The sequence below is a fragment of the Dreissena polymorpha genome, chromosome 2, assembly GCF_020536995.1.
Source record: "Dreissena polymorpha isolate Duluth1 chromosome 2, UMN_Dpol_1.0, whole genome shotgun sequence".
Lineage (NCBI taxonomy): Eukaryota > Metazoa > Mollusca > Bivalvia > Myida > Dreissenidae > Dreissena > Dreissena polymorpha.
Genome location: NC_068356.1, coordinates 137973110 through 137993716, shown reverse-complemented (window position 1 = coordinate 137993716; position 20607 = coordinate 137973110). Strand labels below are relative to the sequence as shown.

General features: G+C 35.6%; 2 protein-coding genes across 2 annotated transcripts in view; one reads left to right on the top strand and one right to left on the bottom strand.

The window, feature by feature from the left end:
* The first annotated feature begins 8481 nt into the window (after positions 1 to 8481).
* On the top strand, positions 8482 to 10837 carry LOC127865487 (uncharacterized). Its single transcript, XM_052405341.1, has 3 exons — positions 8482 to 8538; positions 9442 to 9652; positions 10219 to 10837. The coding sequence occupies exons 2-3, from the start codon at positions 9484 to 9486 to the stop codon at positions 10437 to 10439; spliced, it is 390 nt and encodes a 129-aa protein (XP_052261301.1). The 5' UTR covers positions 8482 to 8538; positions 9442 to 9483; the 3' UTR covers positions 10440 to 10837.
* Positions 10838 to 12238: 1401 nt separating this feature from the next.
* Positions 12239 to 20607, bottom strand: part of LOC127869167 (tubulin polyglutamylase TTLL11-like) — a 51759-nt gene continuing 43390 nt past the window's right edge. Inside the window, exons 7-8 of the mRNA XM_052411480.1 lie at positions 19676 to 19779; positions 12239 to 18046 (exon numbers count right to left, since the gene is read on the bottom strand). Of these exons, the coding sequence (XP_052267440.1) occupies positions 17649 to 18046; positions 19676 to 19779 (502 nt within the window). The 3' untranslated portion in view covers positions 12239 to 17648. The remainder of the gene's footprint in view (positions 18047 to 19675; positions 19780 to 20607) is intronic.

The window sequence follows — 20607 nt, the reverse complement described above, 5'->3', positions numbered from 1 at the left end:
AAGCACGTTTTGATGCGCATTAATTCAGTGCACGTCTTGAATCAATTCAAAGAGCTAAACATCGGGCATCAAATGTAGTTGACATCGGTTTGTAAAATATGTTACTTCTACAAACGAATAGGCTCAAAGCTGCTTGAACATGTTTGCTTCCCTTCAATACTATTATTTAAGATGCAGAATCTAAATCTATCTAATAGATTAAACAAAACAACACATTTACTTAATTTATGTTTATTCACTGAGTTTGGCGTTTAATGGTTTACATAAATATTGCACTTTACTTTAAAGGGAGTATGCACGATTTCCATGTCAACAAGTGATTCTTGCAATCTAAAACCAACATATGAATATGGCCTAGGAATGCTAAATAACATGTATCAAGAATCTGAATATGGTACTAGAAATCAAATATTGTTTACTTCAGTAAATTTCTTAACTGGCTGGTTAAAGCCGACACTTTTGCTCGTATTTATTAGGAAACAAAATTGTGTCTGTGTGTCTTATGAACGAATCTGCATTAAAACTAAATTTAGACTCACATCGTACATGCATGATATACATGCTGTCGAATTCGACTGTACAGACATTGTCGATGTAAGAAGTAAATATCTGGCTTATTTCGCATTTTCGACACAATTTCTTCCTAATTTTTATTTTAATTTATATTGAAATATATGTATGATAAGTTTTTACACATTTTATATAAATTCATCGGACTATTCACACTAGTGAGTTCGTCTTTGGCCCATATACGCAATTGAGTTCGTCTTTGGCCCACATACGCAATTGAGTTCGTCTTTGGCCTATTCACTCTAGTGAGTTCGTCTTTGGCCCATATACGCTATTGAGGTCGTCTTTGGCCTATACACACTATTTAGTTCGTCTTCGGTTCGCTATATTGAGTTCGTGTTTGGCCTATTGAGTGCGTATATGGTCTATAGACACTATTGAGTTCGTATTTGGCTTATAGAGACACTATTGAAGCTTCAGGAGATGTTTCGACAAATTTAAATTACGCAGCTTTTGAAACGACGTATGATGTTGCAAATTAATAATGTGGCATTGATGAAAAGGTCAATTATGCATGTTTGCATTTAATTATTGAAACAATTAAGTGCATGTAGGCAATTTTAGCGTTTATTTTGCGTAACATTCCATTGTTTGATTAATATCACAAGTCATCATTTTCATCACATTAAGTTAACAACATTAATCTGATGAAAACAACAACACCGTAATACAACATGATATTATTTAAAAATTACCAGTTATGTCTATGACTAAATAGGTTAAGAAGGAAAATGAATTTTATTTCTTCTCGTTTATTGACACCATAACACTTGTATTGGAGTGGACAACTGTAAAGGGAGTTGTTCAAAGATGTTCGTATACTTGGCAAATGATATATAGTTAATATACTATTTAAACTGTTAAAGATGTAATGGTTTGCAATAATTAAAATAACAAGGAAAAATGCCCCCCGGGGCTCGAACCAGGAACCTTTGGAAGCAAAACTATGGTTCTATCACTACACCACATTTAATATGGTTCTAACACTACACCACATTTACTATGGTTCTATCACTACACCACATTTACTTTTTGAACTGGAAATGTAATTTAAACGCTTTGTTTGGAATACAAGTTTTGATTAATTACCCATGAAAGGTTGGACAAACACTTTATTATTTGTCCAATTTCGAATGATTATCATCCGTAAATGAACCAATATTTTAATTATGTTTCTTAAACATGGGTTTTTCGTACATGATAAGATAACATGCATACATTCTTTTTGAATATAAGACATTTTTGCAAATTGTTATTTTGCCGAACTGTGAACAAGTCCATTTAATATTTATTACAAAAAATATGCATAACATAACACAATCTTGATTAGACTGTTGACAGCAGAGTGCAAATGTATAGCTTATATAACAAATATTTACGAAAATAATTGTCGCAACATTTCCGTTACGTATTTCTACACATAAAGTTCATATCATGTTAATATGTCGCTTCTATCTGTCTACAGATACCGGTCTTGAAATACTGAACGGCCATTTTCGCTTCCGGAAATATATGTGTATCTAAATACAAAACCGATCGTAAAAATGGGAAGCCAATCAGCTATGTTTATTCTTGTCACACCACCTAGCCCTTGTTGGCCATCATCATCATCTGCATCGCGTTGTCCAAGTGTTTGTTTCTGTTCGTTGCCGATCCGTGTCGTGGCACCACAACCTTAGACCTCACGCGCCGCCTACTAGTATTTGTCAGAGCCTCTGTATAGACCCGGTCAACGATAGCTTGGACGTGCCCGTTCAGTGCAGCGGGACTATGTGAGCTCCTATCCGAAGGAGCTTTAGCAGATGCCAATCTTGAAGATGGCGCAGCGCTTCTTCCTCGACCTCCAGCGGGAGCGCTTTTTGAAAGCCGCGTACTTTGCGTCGCCGACTCAGGCGATAACTGTCCGGACAGAGCGCTTACACAGTCGTGTCTAATTACTGCCGGTCTTTTCGAGCTATGCAGTCGATCCACACAGTGATTGATGTCTGACCTTGATAGCTGCTGGAATCCAGCTGCTCTTTGCACGACGATGTCATAGCCGCGGAGGTACTGGTAGCATTTCGTGGGCATATGCGCCGACCGTGTTCGGTCGAACTGTTCTCGAACTCTGTCCATAGGGTCAGCAGATTCCCGATACAGTTTCCACAGCAGCCTTAGCTGGTGAGGATCCCCTTTGTACAGGTGTCTAACATCCCTGTCGATGAGATAGCCGTAAGACATCTGATGTCTGACTGAATCGAATTCTGTTTGTAAGTCCCGTCTGCGCAAATTCTGCTCCAACTAAGTTCTGTATTTATGTTAACAGTATATCATACACGTAAGATGCCGTGTTATTTCTAAGTTCCCTTTTTAATAAACAGAAATACGTCGATTTTAAAATCTTGTTTCTTTTATTGGTCTCTAATATCAGACATAGAAACCACAGTGTCAATGCTTTTTAGCGATTTCAGTGTCCACGGCTCTATATTTAGTTATATACAATATTATCAATATTGTTATGCCATTGAAATATAATTATTATCGTTATATCAGTGAATGTCAAAGGAGAAAGTCATTTATATTAAGATTGCTTATAACCCATGCAAACATTAGCACTAACGACAAACAAAAGTCTTAATTGAAGGCATTGAGTGAAACAATGCGTGGACAAGAACGAATGGTTTTATATTTCAAAGTGAAATAAAGTATGTGTGCTAAAATGACACGACTTTGATATAAGTATACTAGTAACAACCAACTTAATATAGAAAATATGTCTTTAAATGAACAAAAAAGAGAAGATATTATTTTTAAACATTTATATAAGATAACAATAATAAAACAAAGTAAGAACAAAACACTTTACAAACTGATTTGAGCTTGAATATTCTGATGACATGTATACAAATAGTTTCCGTTTTGATATCAAAGTAAAATCCACACAAATTTATTTGTATTATATTAAAAACTTATGTAACTGAAAAGCCCACCAAGAAAATAACGTGATTAAAGCGGTGGTGTAGTGGATAAGGTTTCAACCTAGCGATCGAGAGTTCGTGGGTTCGCTCCCTACTCGGGGAGCGTTCTCATGATCTCCTCCATAGACACCAAGTACTGGTTCTTCCCAGGAAACGGACTCGACAGTGTCCATATCTGCCTATAATAGGCCTTCCTGTAAAAGTCAGTAATTGACTGTAGGAAGTACGAAGAAGAAGAAGAAGTAGAAGTAGAAACAACAACTACAACAAAACTATTTCCTTTATCCACTCGCCATGTATAAATACAAAATAAAAATCCGATTTCAGTATTGTTTTTTATCCCACGAACCCACGTACATTTATATAAACATGTACTTATATGAGCTTAACGGTTGAGTTAATGGTATTTTCCATACTGTTGAAAGTATTCAATCACATGAGCCGCGTCGTGCGAAAACGGGTCTTATACCATACGCGGCCAGCGTAGCTCTAGAACAGCCTGCGCAGTCAGGCAGTCTGGTCAGGTTTAACCATATCCATATCCACTATACAGTCGAGCAAGTTTTCGTGGTCTCATAGGCGGACAGTGCAGCTCATAACGAGACTACGAGGATGCGATGACTGGTCTGGAGCAAACTTGGTGGCTTATGCTTTAAGACCCATTTTCGCATGATGCGGGTCATATACAAATTTGAAACGATTGAAACGAGTTAAGTAGTAGGCACATTTCAATTATATATCCGCATAATAAAAACGTCTTTTTACTGGCTGGATGGTTTACCAGTCTTCATTTGAACTGCTGTACTCAATAGTTTGTTTCTGTTCGGACGAACATCAATGGCCGGTTTTGGCACCTCGGCTTTTGTTCTTACGTTACGTCGCTTTTTTACGGCTTCAGTGTATACTCTGTCCACTATGTCCTGCACTTGACTAGCTGTCATGTCATGTGCTTTGCCTGCCTCCTTTACTGTATCCGGCTGCCCACCATCCTGGCTCGGTTTTCCAGAAGACGCTATTCTACGCGCCTTTGCCGGCGCGCTTCGAGTAACTTTCGAGGGACTCGTGCGTTCAGTCTCATTCTTAACCTCCGAGCTATCGCGTTGTCTAACGTTGGAACGCTTCGGACTATGAAGCCGTTCGACGCATTTATTGATCTCTGATTTCGGTAGACGTTGAAAACCGGTCGCCTTTTGCACAACGATATCGTAATCTTTGAGATACTCGTAGCATTTCGCCGGCAGGTGGTACGTCCGTTGTCGGCGGAACTGCTCCCGAATGCGATCCAGGGGGTCGATACCTTCATGGTATAACTGATGACGTAACCGGATGTCAGACGGGGACTTGTCGCTGTAGATATGACGTATATCGCGGTTGATTATGTCCCCGAAAGAAGTACAAAATCCTGCAGACATTATTCACGTTATGGGTTTACAGATAAGTAAATAAATAGTGAACCAAGAGAAAACACATTATTTCTCGATAATGTGAAATATTATTTCTGTCAAAAATGCTCACTTTGATTATTTATTTCAATAAAATGGTTAATGCAAGTAGTAAGTACAATATAACACTTTAACAATGAGTGTAATTGTTTTCGGGTTTAAAGTTTCAAGAAACAAAGACGTTTTGTTCGAGTATCTATTCATGATACATAACTGATTTCATTTAAACCGCGCCTATGTACGCATAAATTTTAACGCTTGTCTTAATATAACTTTAAACACATTAATAATATATCATTTTTATAAAGCATTGCAAGTATTTATAATATTCCAGATGCTAAAGAAATATTTATAGATCACAATAGGTTCAGGGAGCTGCTAGAAAGGTGCAAGGTGGAAAGCCGGACCGGTTTTGTAATATTTTGCTTATTCCAATGTATTTCTATACAAACACTTTGTATGGAATGCATTTCAATCATAATAATTAATCTTTTCATTTGCTAGTAAACCTGAGCGTGCGGTAGGACCTGCCGTCATACTAATAGGATGGGTAAACCTGAGCGTGCGGTAGGACCTGCCGTCATACTAATAGGATGGGTAAACCTGAGCGTGCGGTAGGACCTGCCGTCTTACTAATAGGATGGGTTAATCTGTTTAACTGTTAACTATTTTATTGTTAACACTACTACTAGCGCAGATGTAGCACAACTGATTTAACCCTTTGCATGCTGGGAAATTTGTCGTCTGCTAAAATGTCGTCTGCTGAATTTCTAAAATTAGCATTTTCTTCGATTTTTTGTTCAAAGAATACTATCAGAATAGCAAACAGTTTGGATCCTGATGAGTCGCCACCTTCTGTGGCGTCTCATCTGGATCCAAACTGTTTGCAAAGGCCTTTAAAATTCGGTTCCAGCACTCAAAGAGTTAACAAGCTAGCAAGAATCAGTGGTCCAGATATCAAAATAATAAAAATGGAGAGCAGTTGAAAACTGCATGCTTTCTGACATATATAAACACTCGACTAGTCACATGACAAGGGTCAATAGTTTGTCCACGTTCAATTTGTATCTTCGACATTGTTTTTGGTATTGCAAATCGTACAATAATCTAATGATGTAATCATGTGTTGAAGATACATATACAATAACCATTATTTACTGCATGCAAGTTCAATAAGCTGTGGAAATGTTGTAGTGAATTTTATTATCGGTTAATTTCAGTTAAATGTGCCATAATGCAACGCGTTGCATAAACAACAGCCACCATTGGGCAATAGGCCCACTCCCCACCGACGTCCATTTATACAAAATCATGGGGTTTAAATATTTTCAAAAATATATTCAACTTCAAATGATTCTTATACTTTTCGTAAAGAACAGTCCCGCGGGAAAGCGGTGCGGATGCCTTTATCGCTCTGTCACATATTTAGTAGGAATGAAAAAGCGAAAGAACCCCCTTATTCTTTCAACAGTTTACGGACGCACACACTCATTCCAGATTGGCGAATCCCAATGGTGTAAGCTCGCTAGCATTCAGTCATTGGAACTGACCGAAAGTGAACGATAACCAAGAGTTGCGTATTTATGATAACCCAAAGTGGCTTATTTTAGAAATTAATGTTTCTCTCTAAATAAATCTTTTTATAGGCTCTATAAAGGTGACAAATCCAGTTATTTGCATATCAACTGGTCTGATTTTTACCGGATTTCAGTTGCTCTTGCATAAAAACTGCTAATAAAACAGCTTAGTTACAACGTTGTCAAGAATTATGGAAGATAAACCCGTTTCATAATTGGAAGAAATGTTTACATTTTTGCAACTAACGTGATGTGTAGCCTCAGAGCGGTGACATATGCTAAAAATAGCCGAAAGAAAATTCAATTTTAATTCTATTTTAAACAACTTTTAACCAGCAGAAAGTAACTTATTAGATCACTACACACGTTTTAACCATTTAGAAAAGACCTACCTTGTGGGTGATACCGGAAAACGTTAAAAAATCATCGTTATATTTTTGGTTACCTGAGTCACTTTCACTTTCTCTTTTCTGAGTAAACAGCGATGTAAATAAACTGATTGTTTGTAAACACAATTGACTTGGAGGACACTTTATTTTGAGCTCAAAACAAGTTGTATTGCTCATTTTTTATTGTAATGTCCAATAGCATATATATATTGTTTTTTGATAACCTTTATAAATAAAATATGAAAAAAATATTTAAAAATCGGTAAATAATTACGGATCTTCACCTTTATAGAGCCTTTAAAGTATGACATTCTATCGTTAAACAAAATGTACATTAATGAGATTTTTTTATCGCCCTGACCAAGGACTTAGTTTAGTTTAAACCTATTTATTTTAGCTCGATTGCATCGAAAGACGAGGGCTTATTGAAACGCTTTTCCCGTTTAGAACGAGTACTTGGTGTCTTTGGAGAGATTTAAATAAGGATCCCACAGTAGGGATTGAACCATTGACCCCTCTGTCACTAGGCGGACACCATACCACTATGCCGCGGCGAACAAGGACTTGACACAATCTGAAGTGACAATATGACTGATGTAATAGAGAATTTCGGTTGCCCCAACACATTCATATTATTCACAACAAGTTACAAGACGAAACGACGTTGAAATTACTTCACGACAAAGGGATGTCCGAGTCCTTTACCGTGATAAATTTCATCACGCAAGACTGTGAAAAGTAAACTACAAAAAATGGGTACTTTAGAGAGCGAAGCTTCCAAATTAACAAACAACTTGAAAATCAACGATATATTGTGTTTGTTTAGTACTAACAAGTTTAACAATGAGTTTAAATACAATGATAAATCACTATAAATGGATGACAAGGGTTTTAATGATTCAATAGCAGATATGACAAAGCATTAAGCGTGGCCTTTAGGCAAATCATGTTTATGATCACATATCTATAGGCAACTGTGGAGTTGTTAAACAGATGCAATATGAAGATACCATTAAATGCCTCCATTTGTATTCAAGACTCCATTGTTAGCCGCGGAACTTGGATTCAGTAACATTTAATGGGACTTTAAAACGTTACTGACAACAAGTACCACTGGTTTAATGGATTGTTTTGTTTATAAGTATAATAGTTGCATTTAACTAATAAATACAAAACATTCACATGCTAGTAAAAGATGACGTGTTTCAAATGCATGAACGAAAATACTTAACAGAACGCATATTTGTATCGTACCAGTTAGACGTATATGAAAGGTGTTTAATGTCAATGTAAAACCTCAAGGAAAATGAATTTAGAGAATCTCTATATTCTTCAAATTGATGTTATTTGGTAAGAATTAATTAATTCGGAAGGCTTATCTGAAAGGTACATCAATAACAGGCACGTGGACGACTGTCTCTGCATCACCTCGTCTTATTTTTCAACGTTACGGCGCCACAAACGTTTCCGGACGTGACGTAGACGCTATTGCCAGATGGCATTCAGTCTTGGATACACATCCCTATGTGACAAAAACATCCAGCGGATATATACCATTAGATCGTTGAAACCTCCTGCTCGACGAAAGCCAAGGGAGTACAAGGTACCTTGTTTCCATTTCATTTAGATTCACTATCCTTAGGTAAGGTTTACTGGTGTACGATTGTAATTTTCTTATGTTGAAATTTTACGTAAGTCGCCTCAAGTTTACAGTAAGTGTTACGCTGGGTACTTTATCACCATTTATGCACTTTAATGTGTATCCTGTCTGTAAAAATTTTGATATTTTTACATATATTTTTCTTAAATTTCCGAAAAATATGGCTGTTTCAATATCAATGTTTGAATATATACTTTAAATAAAACTTACAAAAAAGTCCGGAACATAAACACATCAGTAAAGATTTCATACAATTTTATCATTTTTTTTATTTTTGCACGGAGCGAATCTACTTCCAAATATCTGAAAGTAAACCATGTGTGGGGAATTTTGAGAGTCGATTTGGGGACAAACAATGTCATTGAAAATATGACAAAATAATTGCTTTTAAATCATACAAAAAGCTATGTTGTACATTTCTGTATTTATTTCCATGTAAATCTCCTCTTTGGAAATACCATTGTCCCGAGCTAAAGTCTATATGTTAAAGTTGATGATTTATATGTTTCTATATTTAAAACCCTTTACATGTAACCCATTTTACTGTCGTTTTATGTATCACATATAAAATGTAAAAGCACAACCTTAATGGTCTTCGATATTATGGCCCTCAAGACCAGCAGTGTGTGATATACCGGTAACACTGATATAGAGTTGTATATATTTGTATCCATTTATATATTACTAATTTTACTTCCGTTTGATGTATCAGATAGTATATATAAAAACACGACCTTTATGGCCGTTTATATTACATACCTTTCGACCTGATGTTCCTAAAAAAATCATGAGTTATATATATAAATATTTAAGCCCTTTGAATATAAGAATATAATTCCACTCCAGCCAGAATTCATAGAAGACATCGACCGAAGGCGGCGGGATAAGATGAGGAACAAGCCCTTCATGGAGTTCGTGGCAAAACACGGTGTCGACCTGCCCAAGGCTCCGGCGTTCCGGGTGGTTGCATCGGAGGAGGTGGATCATATAGTGGACAGACTGACCATGAAGCCTTCCAAACGATTCCCGCATTTCCAGTACAACAAACGTGATGGAGGTATGTGGTTTCCACGGTTCAAGTATAATACTTGTTATATCCATAGCTTTAACTGACCAGATCAATTTCAAATACATGATAACACTGTATATTCCAAGCGATCGAAAATGACTTTGAAACAAGTTAAGGCATACGTTGCAGTTTATCTTTTAAATTGCCTCTTCATGTTAGCTGTGCAAACTGTATAATAATACCAAATATCAATATTCATACCAGTGTAACAATTAAATGGCGTGCATGTAAATTGTGCTGGAAATGAGAACTGGTCAAAACATACTAATATATGATCTTTGTTTCAACTATTAATCCTACAACTGTAAATCGAACTTTACAAGTGAACGAATTAGAATTTTAAGAATCTTGAGGGTTTTTAACTCAACTTAATCGCTAGTTTCCGCACACGGAAATTCCAATATACATCATGCATCGTTGATTCATCAGTGAAGTAAATTTATCAAAATTGAAATAAAACTAAACCTAATAGCATCGCAATTCAAAACAATAACACAATTTTGTAACATATTACGTTTTCGTAAATATAGTCAAAACCATGCTGGAGTTTTCAGGTTACAACGACTGGAGAACGGCACACGAGGAAAAAATCAGAAGACTTCGCGAAACGTTGCACATGTTTGGTGGCGGTAAAGAAACTCAACCGGAAGAGATTGAAGAAGAACCCAAAGTTACAAAAACTAAAAAGGAAAAGAAACGAAAGAAAACATACAAGGAACACGTAGATGATGAGATAGACACGAAGAAGAACGGGCATTTGCCTGGAATAAATTAATTAGTGCTGTTATATAATTTCGATATCAGTGTTTGTGTTCTAAACAATTGTAACAATAAATCATGCATGCATAATTCCATATCATGTATGTTGATGTATCTATTGTGCATGCAGTTTATTATATAACTGAAACTGGTTTGTACATTAACATCATAATTAAGGTATTGCGTTAACCTTTATGGTTATTGGCAACATATGTTGGAAATATATAGACCATCGGAACAATTGTAGGATTACCGGTAACTGTACGATATGCACGGATGAGCTAAGATAAGCTTGCTAATGCCAGTTTAAGCGTTATTCAAAGTAAATTACGCCAGTTTTACATGCATGGCATCTTCTACATCAAAATGCCCTTAGTTCCATCATACTTAGTATGCCCCTTCGAAGAAGAGGGGGTATATTGTTTTGCTAGATGTTGGTCGGTCTGTCGGTAGACCAGATCGTTTCCAATCAATAACTCGTCAACGAATTGACCGATTGGCTTGATACTTCACATGTGCATTGGCCTTGGACAGTAGATGATTTCTACTGAAATTGAAGTCACTATGTCAAAGGTCAAGGTCACTTTCAAAATAAGTGTGAAAATCGTTTCCGATCAATAAATCATCATAGGAATTTACTTATTAGCTTGATACTTCATATGTGCATTGGCCTTGGACAGTAGATGGCCCCTGTTTCCCTTGGTCAAAGGTCAATGTCACTGTTACAATAAGTCTGAAAATGATTTCCGATCAATAACTCATCAAAGAATTGACCGATTGGCTTGATACTTTGCATGTACATTGGCCTTGAACAGTAGATGAACCCTATTGAATTTGGGGTCACTAGGTCAAAGGTCAAAGTGACTGTCACAATAAGTGTAATAATCGTTTCCGATCAATAACTCCTCAACAAATTGACCGATTGGCTTGATACTTCCTATGTGCATTGGCCTTGGACCAGTAAATTACCCCTATTGAAATTGGGATCACTATTTCCTTGTTCATGGTCACTGTCACAATAAGTGTGAAAATCGTTTCTGATCAATAACTCATCAACCGATTCAAGACCTATAGTCTTTGACCGATTGGCTTGATACTTAAGATGTGAATTGGCCTTTGACGTAGATGACCCTATTGAAATTGGGTTCACTTGGTCAACGGTCAAGGTCACTGTCACAAACAGTGTGAAAATTGTTTCTGATCAATAAGTCATCAACAAATTGAACAATTGGCTTTATACTTCACATGTGCATTGGCCTTGGATAGTAGATGACCCCTATTGAAATTGGGTGTCACTAGTTCAAAACCCTGTTAGGGGGGCATATTTCTCCGACTTCAGAACTCTTGTTTATGATTGTACATTTAGCCTTTCAAGTATTTAAACACTTCGGTACCTGTTTCTTGAGAAGAACATCAGGTACTTGGTTTCAAAGTACCGGTCATGAGAATGACGTCATAACTGAACAGTTTCTTGAATGATGGGCGTTGTCTATCTGATTATCTCAGATCGCTAGCCAAAGGATTTGAAGCATCGATGTTTCAACTAATTTGGTTAACTCTGTTTTTCATTGAGACATTGCTTCTGGTCAATGGTGATCATATATGCCGCGATCTGAGACCACTGAGTTAAATGCATGTGAGTAAAGTGTCGTCCCAGATTTGCCTGTAAAGTCCGCACAAGCTAATAAAGGATGACATTTTCGGGTTCTATGGAAGTTTTGGTTTGCAGAAAGTTTCTTCTAAACGAAAACAGAGTCTAGTCGGAAAGTACCATCCCTAATTTTATTGTGCAGATTGCACACGCTCAACTGGGGCAATATTTTACCCGCATGCATTAAGCCCAGTTTTCCCAGAACAAGCCTAATATATTGGTGAATCATGTGTTGGTTGTACTAATCACCGCCCACATGCACTTGCAACGGCGCTGTGTCCCACGCAAGGATGGCCCTTTCGTAGTGCACCCAATTCATACACAACACATTTAGAACTTTTTATAATAGCTACAGTATCATCCCATTAAATTAATGCATATACACAGGTAAAGAAAAGCATTTCTTATTGCAAGCCAGTTAAACTTTTTTTTTAACTATTGCTGCAATACAATTTAAACATTATTTCAAGAAAAAAAATGCTATATGGTTTTCAAAGCAGTGTATATGAATATGGCTCTTTGTAAAAAGGGCAATATGATGTATTTCAATGACCTAAAACAAATACATACACATAAATCGAAATGAACTTATAATGACCCAATACGTTTGGTTGCAATAGTCTGAACATAATTTTTAAACATTTGCGCTGGATATCCTTGATGTCAATTGGTTAAAACCGTATAATGCACGCAGTTGTTCACCAATAAGAAGAAACATTGTACAGGTTTGACTTAATTTATATTCGAATGATGAACTTCAATCATTTGACACTCGTGTTAAAATGAAAACTATGCACAAGGAAAAAACAAAGCACAAGACATTGTAACGAAAACCCAATAAAGAAGTAAATGATAAATCAAGCATGCAAATTTTTAAATGACTATTGATGAGTATATATTTGATAGCGCCATTGTGTTCAATTGATAATGACTCTAAGTTAGGATAACTATTATAGTGCAAGCATGAATATATAATATGACTGTAAATGAGAGTAACTATGATGGCATGCAAATATGACTTTTAATGAGGCACTTATGAGTATGGTAATCCTCTTGGCAAGTGTGAAGGTAATGTTCATGATACAAATTCATCACCGAATGCTCGACAAACATTCATAAATGAAAACTCACACGCAACAAAGTGTAACTTTAACATTGAGCACTAAAGTATAATAAACAACAAATACAAAAAACAACAAATACAATATGCCACTAATGAAAATATTTGAGCAAAACACAATAGCATGACACATAAAAACTTAATCACAGCTTTAGATAACCTAAAACATATCACAGTAAAACAAAAACTGTTTGCAAAACAGTTATGCCATTTCCATGTTTAAAGCTATGTTTAAATTATCCTGTTTGGATGATATCTGATAACCATTAAGGTGAAACAAGGCAGTCCAAAACGCATCTTGAGACATAATCATTGTCACCTTTAAGTGTGACCTTTACCATCATCTCAAAAACTAAAAAAATTGAGCAAAGATTACGAAAAGCATACACAATAATAGAGGCTCAACAGTTTAACCTTTCTGTTTGACCTTGAGCAGCGATGACTGACTAATGTCTTTTGCACATTGTCAACAAAATCCTTTAAAGGGCATATAAGATAATTATCTAAAACAACAAGTGACCTTGACGTTGATATGGCTTTACTGACTCATGCCTTAAGGATCTTGTCATGATGACTGTAACATTCAAGCAATATTTCAATAAAATCCTTTTAAAGGTCGAAATGATATGGAGCAAATATACAAAGGGGGCTAAAACATTTGACCTTGAAGAACAACTTTGACCTTGAGCCTGCACGACTGACACAATTACCTAAATATAGTAGCCAAGTTTCATGAAAATCATTCAATGGGTTAAGCAGATCTAGACAGGATATGAAAATGGAGGCTTAAGCGTTGACCTTGAAGTCTGACCTTGAGATGAGAGGGCATGACTGACTAATTTTTTCTGCACATTGTCTTAAGGACCTTACCACTGTAACCATGTTTTCTGAATATCCTTTAAAGGTATAGGAGATACTTGGGTGCTTAAACATTTTAGTAAATCTTCACCTTGAGCAGACCTGGGCCCGTATTCAACCAAACAATTCTTAGACTTAAGTCTAACAATAAAAAATATTCTTTAAATTGAAATATTCAAATACTGCTTTAACTCTGAGTCAAACTTGGCATTAAGCACCTCTATATAATTATTTATCATTCTTCTTGAAGATTGTTTTGTTTATGGGAAAATCACCAATGGTAGACTGTATAGAGTCAAATACTGAGCATATTTTTCTAAAGTTTAAGAATTGGTTGGTGAATAAAGGTCCAGATTGACTTACGCCGTAAGCCAATATTGTCTAAATGCCCTTACATATGAGGCCGGATTCTTGAAAATCCATCAAAAGATGGATAAGACAGGAAAGTTTTACATACAGACTGATGAACAGACTGATGGACACACTTATTATATTTGATCTTAAAAGAGCATATCATGAAGTTGCTGTTACCATGTGGTATTTAACAGTAAAGCTGCACACAAAAAAGCAAGGCAGCATGAAATTTGTCATAATAATTAATACAATAACACAGTGATCATTTTTTTTAACTATAAAAAAATTAAAATCAAAACTTAAAATTTCAAAAAAACAAGAGATGTCACCATAGGATGACTTATGCCCCCTATAAACCTTGAAATTGATAGAAGTTATGAGCATTTTTCAAAACCTAAACACAGATTTTGAAACCTAAATGCGGACCCCAAGTTCAAGGTCAAGGTCACAGGGGTCAAAATTTGTGTGGGTATGGAAAGGCCTTGTCCATTTACACATGCATACAAAATATGAAGATTATAGCTCAAGGGACATAGAAGAAATTAGCATTTTTCGAAACCTAAACGCAGATTTCGAAACCAAAACGCGGACCCTAAGTTCAAGGTCAAGGTCACAGGGGTCAAATTTTTTGTGCGTATGAAAAGGCCTTGTCCATAAACACATTCATACCAAATATGAAGGTTACAGCTCAAGGGACATAGAAGCTATGAGCATTTTTCGAATCCTAAACGCAGATTTCGAAACCTAAACGTGGACCCTAAGTTCAAGGTCAAGGTCACAGGGGTCAAAATTTTTTAGCGTTTGGAAAGGCCTTGTCCATATACACATGCATACCAAATATGAGGTTATAGCTCAAGGGACATAGAAGTAATGAGCATTTTTCGAAACCTAAACGCAGATTTCGAAACCTAAACGCGGACCCTAAGTTCAAGGTCAAGGGGTCAAAATTTTTGTGCGTATGGAAAGGCCTTTTCCATATACACATGCATACCAAATATGAAGGTTATAGCTCAAGGGACATAGAAGTTATGAGCATTTTTCGAAACCTGAACACAAAGTGTGACGGAAAGACGGACAGACGTACGGACAATCCGATCACTAAAAAGTTACATCACGGGCAAATTGTCAAATTATCGTAAGGACACAAATCCTCTTAATTAATTGGAATATTTCAACAAAGCTGACCAGTACTCAAATATAGGTATTTCAGCTTTGATTTACTCTTCAAATGGGGTAACTGTTCTAGCTGTATTCTCAGTTTGCATTATTACATTACTGAACACTCGCGTATTGAAATAACATACATTTCTGAGTGCTCTAAATGCCTCCCATGTTAAATGATTATTTCAAATAAATGGTTGTTGAATGTGATAAAAGGAATTTAAATCCATAGATATCTATAAAACAAATTGGATTACACAAAACACAAGCTGACAAACTACATTTGAGATATTCTCTTGACTCTAAGGCAAAATGTTAAGCAGAAGACAACTTTTTACAATTGAAAGAAAGCGAAACCATATTCCCACATAAACATTACATGCCTACTCAGGGATTTCAAGAGATTTTGAAAACCAAGAGTTTAATGATGCTGTCCTTTAAATGTTCAGTGGTCAAATTAAATATTTATGGGTTAAAATACTGATGTCCATATTTATTGTCATTCTGCATGTTTGTTAAATGCAGTGAAAATATTTTTTTAGTATAAATTTGATAGAAATACTATGCAAAAAAACACATGTTTATGAAATAAAATATATTATTGATACAGCTTTCCAGTAACATTTGCATCATAAGATGAAAGGCAGTTTTTTTTGCAGGAGTCAAAAGTGAATTTTTTTCAAAATTCTTGCATCAAAATGCAGGATTCTGCTTCATTTGAAATCCCTGCTACTTAACCTGTTCTCACTCAAAAGCAAAGTGAAAATGGCTATGTGCAAACAGCATAAAACCAGAACAACCTTGGAGTATTACTCACAGTCTGTTCAGATTTTATGCTGTTTGCTGCTCATCAGTATCTAAGGTTTGGAGATAAAGCCTTAAAATTAGAGTAATAAAGGTCTTCAATTAAATTTAAATTTTTAAAGGACTACAAATGCGTCAAAATATGTATCTATGTGGTAAAGGGTTTAACTATTTAATCATTATTATTCCTCTGATAGGAATTTGTGTTGATTATTATTCCTCTGATAGGAATTTTTGTTGATTATTATTCCTCTGATAGGAATTTTTGTTGATTTAGTGGTTGGCCAATCCTCAAATATTACACAAACACATTGGAAAATGACCAAACCAAATTCCTCTTTTCTATTTCTAAAATTAAAAATCTAAGAATTTTGAAAAAAAATCACAGTCACAATTCATGCTGAGGAATGTAAATAATTGTACAGTAGTTACCTTTTGTTTCCCAATGATTCTTACAGCACTTCCCATTTCATTTACTGCACAAACCATATTCTATTTTAAGGGGCATAAGTTAAGTCTGGCAATAGTTTCAGCAATTTTTGCAGAGAAGCAAACATTCACTTCCATTTTATGCCTATCAACACACTCCTTGCCTATAAATAACGATAACAAGAACATGCAACAATAAAAGTGTCAACAGACAGCACTTCACACAATATATGATTCCCCGACCCTTGCCAAGTATCAAAAGCTGAAATTGTAAAATAAAGTATAAAATTGAAAATGGTGTAAATAGAATAAACAACAACATCAAATGTCTTAACAATCTAAGAGTATATTGTAATATAGAATAAATAATTCAATGTCATTGAACAATTGAGAGAAACATGCAACAAATTATATGACATCTGCACCATGTTTTGGCAGTGGCATCAAAAATCTGCGCAACACTCGATAAGACTGGTCCTAATCTATCCATACAATTTTATATTAAGTCTGCTGAAATTAACAAACAGTCTTGTTAAGATTTGCCAAGGGACGTTTCTTGGCACTTTTGTTTAATTTGATGTTAAATTACAGGCAAAACAACTACAAACTACGTCTGCATATATTGTCCATGACTTTTGAACCTTGATTGCATCAAAATTACCAAGCCAACAGAAAACAATCAAAATTACCATAGTGACATATTAACAAATTAACACCGCCATGCAAAAAAGGACATTTTTAGCACTCATTAAGGCCACTTGACCTTTTTGACCATTTGACATTTATTTAATAAAATTACCATGGTTACACATAAAAACAAAACTAGTCCAGAGAAACAATTATTATTTTCATCTCTCATCAGGATCCTTTGTCCTTGACCTTGATCTTTTGACCTTGATGGCATCAAGTCTGTTATGGCGCCGCAAAAACAGGTCAACGTCCTCTGTGGAACTCGGCTTCATGTATTTGCCGCTTTGCATGCGACTGTCCAACAGGATCCCACTCATATCCTCCGAAACTGGACTCTGAAGGTGCGTAACCATGGGTCCCAACTGGGGGTAACCATGGGGACGGGCTCGGCGGGGTAGCAACCTTGGATTACTGCGGGACTGAAACATCTGTTCCTCTTCTAGGTTCTCCAGACAATAGTCAATGAAGTCTTGCATCGTCTGTAGCACACTGCCGTTCTGGAACTTTCTCTTGGCGATTTCGTGACACGCGTCCAGAAACCCTCGGAAGCCTAAACCTGTAAGAGGGAAGTTGCAACCTAGATATGCATTATTTTGGAAAAACCTGGGTCTGTATTCAACCAAACAATTCATAGATTTTAGTCTAAGAATAAAACAAATTCTTTAAATTTGAATATTGAAGGATTGATTTAATTTTGAGTCAAACTTGGTATTAATTACCTCGATCTACATCATTCGTCATGATGTTATACGCAAGTAAAAACAATGATGATGGATGTTTTGCTCCAATGGTAGATTCTTTCAAATATTCATAGCTGATAAGGTTTGCTGATATGATTTTGATAAGAGATTAAATGGGTGTGCTAGGTTTGTACTTCTAGGACTGTTGTTTTTTTCAAATCTGACAACTTTTTGCAACACAGGGCTTTTAACTGCCTTATTGAACAATACTATCATCGCTTTCTACAAACACAGCCTTGTTATTATGAAATTTAAAGCTATGAACCTGTTTCTTCTACAATTATCTTCAACTATAATATTTTATCACATGCTATACCCTGTTTCTCATGTAATACAACCATTACATATTTTTGTATATTAAACATGTGTAATACAACATTTTCAAGTGTTTTCATTGGCTTAGTTTTCGTTTCTTGACCAATCGCATTTTGTTATTTTGCTGAAATGACGTTGCAACGTTGAATGACGTCACAAAATGTAAACAACATTCGGGATGTATCATTCTGTTTGCGTAAATATTTATTTAATTTACTCATTTAAAAGCATGTGATAAAAAATATCTGACACTCAAAGTCATATCATACCATATCTTATTAAACTTGTCCAGGAAATTCGTCAGTAAGCTCGCCAAAGGCTTGCTTACTAACAAAATTCCTGAACTCGTTTAATAAAATATGGTATGATATGACAACTCGTGCCAGATCCTATATGTATAACATATACGGAAAAAACTTGTGATTGCTTTAAATTGAGGGGCATCTATTTCACCTACTGGAAACAGTCTTTGCAATTGGCAGCAAGCCCAAAGCCAGGGGCTAGTGTGATTTTTTTATATTTGAAGCTAGTGTTGAAAATAAAGGGTTAAGCCAGTTTTGTGGAGTTTGTTTCCTGCAAAATATGAGTTCATAAATTCATGAATAATAATTTTTAAAGTATGTGTAAACTATTGTCTAAACGAAGTGAAATGTGGCAGCAGTATAACACATAGAAATGATAAATTTACTCATTGCAACCTACAGAATTTACCGATACCTGATATTTGATAAAAAATAGAGTGGAAAAAAATTCTAAAAGTGGATGACGGACAGTATAAAGAAGTGAAACTCCAGCTGCTGGAGCAGTATTGCATTCATTTTATATACAATTAGTTGGTCCTTCATTTAAGGCAAGCGACCAATTGCTAAAACAATATGAAACAGCACAATACAAAACAACATACACACATAGAAGAATAAAGCTGGGGTTACCGCCTCGGAACGGCAAGGCACAACACAACCCCAGAAGTCGGACAGTGTGTGTTCACACTAAAAATGCCTATACACAAAATTGATGGCGCCTCAAAGAATTTCATGAATTAAAGTAATTCCATGATGTTTTCCTTTAGTTATTTTAATCAAGGATATTCTTATCCTTATATAATTATCAATCAAGGGTTGGACCTGTACCTGTTGTGCGTTCAGGATTCACATGTTCCCATTTTCTCTGCATATCTATGAAGAGAATATCAATAGTTGCATTCGTTAGACCTTTTTTGTTCAACCGACACTTTCTGAAACATAAAACAAAACATGATATTGCATATCTCTGTGACCTTGTCAACAATACCCATGCTTTAAATGTAAATTAATTAATATTAAAAATGGTGTCACTCGCAGAAATGTGTCAGTATATGTTTTTGACTTGTGTTATTATACCACTTTGACCATAGCCCATCAAATTGCCAACAAGATGTATTCTAAACCTGATTGTATTATATATGTAACATATTTCTGTGTCTCATTTTCCATTATATTTAAAATATTTGTTTGGGATTATCAGACAAACCCAATAAAATTGTCCCTACCAAATTTTTTTTTAATGTATGGAATCAAGTTTCCTTTTTTCCAACCTCACAAGAAAGGCATTCTATTGCTAGCACTCATCTGTCTTTTGTTTTGCAACATACCATTTCATGGACATCTGATCTTCAACCAGCTATCAAAAAAAGTGTTTTCATCTCAATATAGTTATACAATTATATGGGTCGTTGTTATAGTTGTTCTATGAATGGGTTCCATTCTACAGAGTCATTTACTATACTCATCATACCGGTAAATAGATCTACACGTGAACAAATATATTTAAAAAAAACATTCATCTACATACAGGTCTACCACCCCACATGCCCTGCTATGGGTCAAATTACCCTAAGCAAATAATTGTTTAACCCTTTCAGTGCTGGAACCGAATTTTGAAGGCCTTTGCAAACACTTTGGATCCAGATGAGACGCCACAGAACGTGGCGTCTCATCAGGATCCAAACTGTTTGCTATTCTGATAGTATTCTTTGAAAATTTTTGAAGAAAATGCTAATTTTAGAAATTCAGCAGATGACATT

What these genes read in the sequence shown, in the direction of transcription:
- LOC127865487 (XM_052405341.1), top strand. Translation starts at nt 9,484, where the DNA reads ATGAGGAACAAGCCCTTCATGGAGTTCGTGGCAAAACACGGTGTCGAC. An exon ending in GTACAACAAACGTGATGGAG is followed by an intron (nt 9,653 to 10,218) that starts GTATGTGGTTTC and finishes TGGAGTTTTCAG; the next exon opens with GTTACAACGACTGGAGAACG.